Here is a 3,535-nt window from a genome sequence, read left to right on the forward strand (position 1 = left end):
TCTGATGCCCTCTTCTGGCCTGCAGACATACACACAGACAGAATATTGTATACATAATAAATAAATAAATTTAAAAAAATAAAAAAAATAAAGGTGGTAGATCTAATTGAGCTGCATTCAGAAATGAACCCTCTTTGAAAAACAGTGTGGGAAAACTGGCAGTTGCTGAATCACTTAAGTTTGTTGGTCTTCTTGCAGTCTGGAAGGGCGTTTTGAAGATGAGGAACTGCAGCAGATTCTCGATGATATCCAGACCAAGCGCAGCTTCCAATACTGATGTTCACACCCTGCTCCTGAGATTGCTCAGAACGCCACCACATCCCAGCCTGGTCAGCTTCACACAGGAGTGCTGAAGCAGAAGACACTTGGGTCACTTTGCTTTATTGAGATATAATGTCCCTCTGTGGTCCTCAGACTCATGATACAGCTCCTGCCTCACTCAGCCAAGTGTTGGGATTACAGGTGTGAGCCAACACTCAACAGCTTGGCTTTTTGGAGAGAAAAGGCTGGCTTGGTGATGATTTTGGTTGCTGTTTCCACAGTGACTATTGGACCATAGTTACTGTGTTTTCTTGGTGCAGCCTTGTAAGGGCTGCAGTCTGGAACCTGTGAGGTAGAATGATGTGTTGACTGTCTCTTACCTTGGTGGTTTTGGAGCCCATGTTGTTCTTTGTTCTTGTCATTTCAATTTTTGATGTAAATATAGTTTGTAGTTTTTTAAACTAAACTGTTATACAAAATCTTGTATAGGGGAAGAATGTTCTTATCTAGTTGCAAATGGGAGAGATAAATCAGAATTTTTTTTTTTAAGGAATTTCATTTCTTTATTTCTGGGGAGGGGGTACATGATCCATGGCACGTGTGTGGAGAAGAACTTGCAGGAATCAGTTCTGTCCACTATGTGGACTTTCAGGATTGAAATCAAGCCATCAAGCTTGGTGGCCAGAACTGTTACTCACTGGACCATCTTGCTGAACTCTAAATTATATTTATTTTTTTTACTTATTTATTTTTGCAACTTTAGAGATTAGACCAAAAGCCTTGTATATGCTAAACAAGGGCTGTACCTATGAGTAACATTCTATCACTGAAGTTCCTTTTGTTTCTGTTTGTGTGTTGTGTACATGTGTGAGTGTGTATGACTATGTAAGGAGACTAGCAAAGGACATTGGATGTATACCTATTGTCTTGGGGTTTTTATTGCTGTGAAGAGGCACTATGACCATGGCAACTCCTTTTTTTCCCCCAAGACAAGGTTTTTCTGTGAAACAGTCCTGACTGTCCTGAAACTCAATCTGCAGACCAGGCTGGCCTCAAACTTACAGAGATCTGCCTGCCTGTGCCACCTAAGTGCTGGGACTAAAGGTGAACACCACCACCTCCTGGCTACCATGGCAACTCTTTTTGTTTGTTTGGTTTGGTTTCTCTAGACAGTGTTTCTCTGTGTAGCTTTGAAGCCTGTCCTGGTACTCGCTCCATAGTCCACCCTGGCCTTGAACTCACAGAGTTCTGCCGGTCCTTACACCACTCCTCCACCCCCAAGTGCAGGGATTAAAGGTGTATGCCACCACTGCCTAGCTCGGTATTCCTTATAAAAGAAGCATTTAATTCAGGTGCCTCGCTTACAACTTCAGAAGTTCAGGTCATTGTCATATTTGGGGAGAACATGGCATTGTGCAGGCAGACGTGCTGCTGGAGCTGCGAGTGCTACATTTTACAGGCAACAAGTCAACTGACTGACCCCAGACAAAGCTTAAGCAAAAGACCTTAAAGCCTGCCCCCACAGTGACGCACTTCCTTCAGCAAGGCCATACCCACTCCAACAAAGCCATACCAAATAGTGCCACTCCCTCTGAGATTATGGGGACCAGTTACATACAAACTACCACACCTGGTGTCCTCATGTCTTAAGTCCCAGCACTCGGGAGAAAGAGACTGGCAGATCCCCGAGTTTGAAGTCAGCCTGATGTTATACATAGCAAGTTCCAGGACAGCCAAGCCTACATAATGAGACCCTTTCTGGGGGTAGGTGGGGAGCGAAGGAAAAAAAAAGGAAAAAAAAATTCTTGAGAGCTCAGGAGTCCTGTGGGCCTCCTCCCTGTTTCTTTCATAAGTGTCTATTAACAGGCCAGATCTCATGGAGTCCTACAAGTGATAACAGGCCACTATGATTCTAGATGGTGGTGCTCAATGCCAGCTTCAAGGAAACAGCTACGCAATGGGAGAAAATGACGCCAGGTGTTTTCCATTACTGATGAGTTCAGGTTGTTAGGATGTTCTGTGGAGGAGTGATGAGGCCTGTGGAGCCAGGAAAGAACCTGCTTACAAAATGTGCAGCAGGTAATGGTCCCAAAGCAGGCATGGCTGCAACAGAAGAGAGTGTCTCGGGTCAGCATGGAGCTGTACAGAGAAGAGCGAGAGGATGCCATGTGAAGGAGCAGCCATGGAGCAGACCTGGAGAGTGCTTGTCTGTGCTTAGAATGATGCTGCAAAACATGGAGAAATTCACTTCCTGGAGTGTGGAGAAGAAATGGGGTCCAGTGGCCAGCTGGGAAGTTTGGCAGGAACAGGAAAGAATGCAAGGGATGTGAGGATGGTTTGTGTGAGCAGTAAATCGAGCCCTTTTTAAGACAAGTGTCAACAAGGTTTATTTACATATCCTGCATACCTACTAAACTGTCTATCCAAAGAATACTTTGTATTCAGAAATCAAACATTGTGTCTTTTTACATAATAAAATGTGTGTCTCGGTCAGAGAACTACTAGTGGAAATGGGTTCTCTTTCTACCATTTGGGTCTTGCTTGGGTCGTCAGGTTCAAGGCAAGCACCCTTATCTGTTGAGCCATCTTGCTAGCCCAACTATCTGTATGTTACTTGTTGGTTTGTTTGAGACAAGGTCCCACTATGTACCCAGGCTGTCCTGGAATTAATACCAATCTGACTGCTTCCTGAGTGTTGGGATTATAAAAGAATTTACTTGGCCAAACATTTATAATCTTGTGCTGTTACAATAACAAGATCATTGCCAGAAAGGGATGTGATAGAAAAGAATATGAAATAAGTGTTTCCCCTTTTCAGAGACATGGTCTAAGCAGGCCGCTAACTTCTAATCCTTCCTCCTCCACCTCGAGACTGCTGAGATTACAGGTTTGTGCCATCGCTGCTGGTTTTATGTAGTACTAGAGATTGAACCCAGGGTCTCTTTCGTGCTAGGTTAATGTTCTGCCAGCTGAGCTACAGCCCAGTTTTGAAATAGTCATTTGTAGTTTGTATTCTCAGTACTTGGGAGGTAGGTGTAAAAGGATCAGGAGCTCCAGGGCTGTGGTGGCGCACGCCTTTAATCCCAGCACTCGGGAGGCAGAGGCAGGCAAATCTCTGTGAGTTTGAGGCCAGCCTGGTCTACAAGAGCTAGTTCCAGGACAGGAACCAAAAAACTACCGAGAAACTCTGTCTTGAAAAACCAAAAAAGAGAGGGAGAGAACAATATGTAATATATCTGTTTCTTTGTTAGGGTGTGTGAGAGAGAACATGTGT

At 44.2% G+C, this 3,535-nt stretch overlaps 1 protein-coding gene across 1 annotated transcript in view; it reads left to right on the plus strand.

Annotated features, from left to right (window-relative positions):
• Positions 1 to 2,752, plus strand: part of Polr2d (RNA polymerase II subunit D) — a 9,037-nt gene extending 6,285 nt beyond the window's left edge. Inside the window, 1 exon segment of the mRNA XM_005355857.3 lies at positions 199 to 2,752. Within this exon segment, the coding sequence (XP_005355914.1) occupies positions 199 to 277 (79 nt within the window). The 3' untranslated portion in view covers positions 278 to 2,752.
• Positions 2,753 to 3,535: the final 783 nt, after the last annotated feature.

The sequence above is a fragment of the Microtus ochrogaster genome, chromosome 18 (genome assembly GCF_000317375.1).
Source record: "Microtus ochrogaster isolate Prairie Vole_2 chromosome 18, MicOch1.0, whole genome shotgun sequence".
In the NCBI taxonomy this organism is placed as follows: Eukaryota; Metazoa; Chordata; class Mammalia; order Rodentia; family Cricetidae; genus Microtus; species Microtus ochrogaster.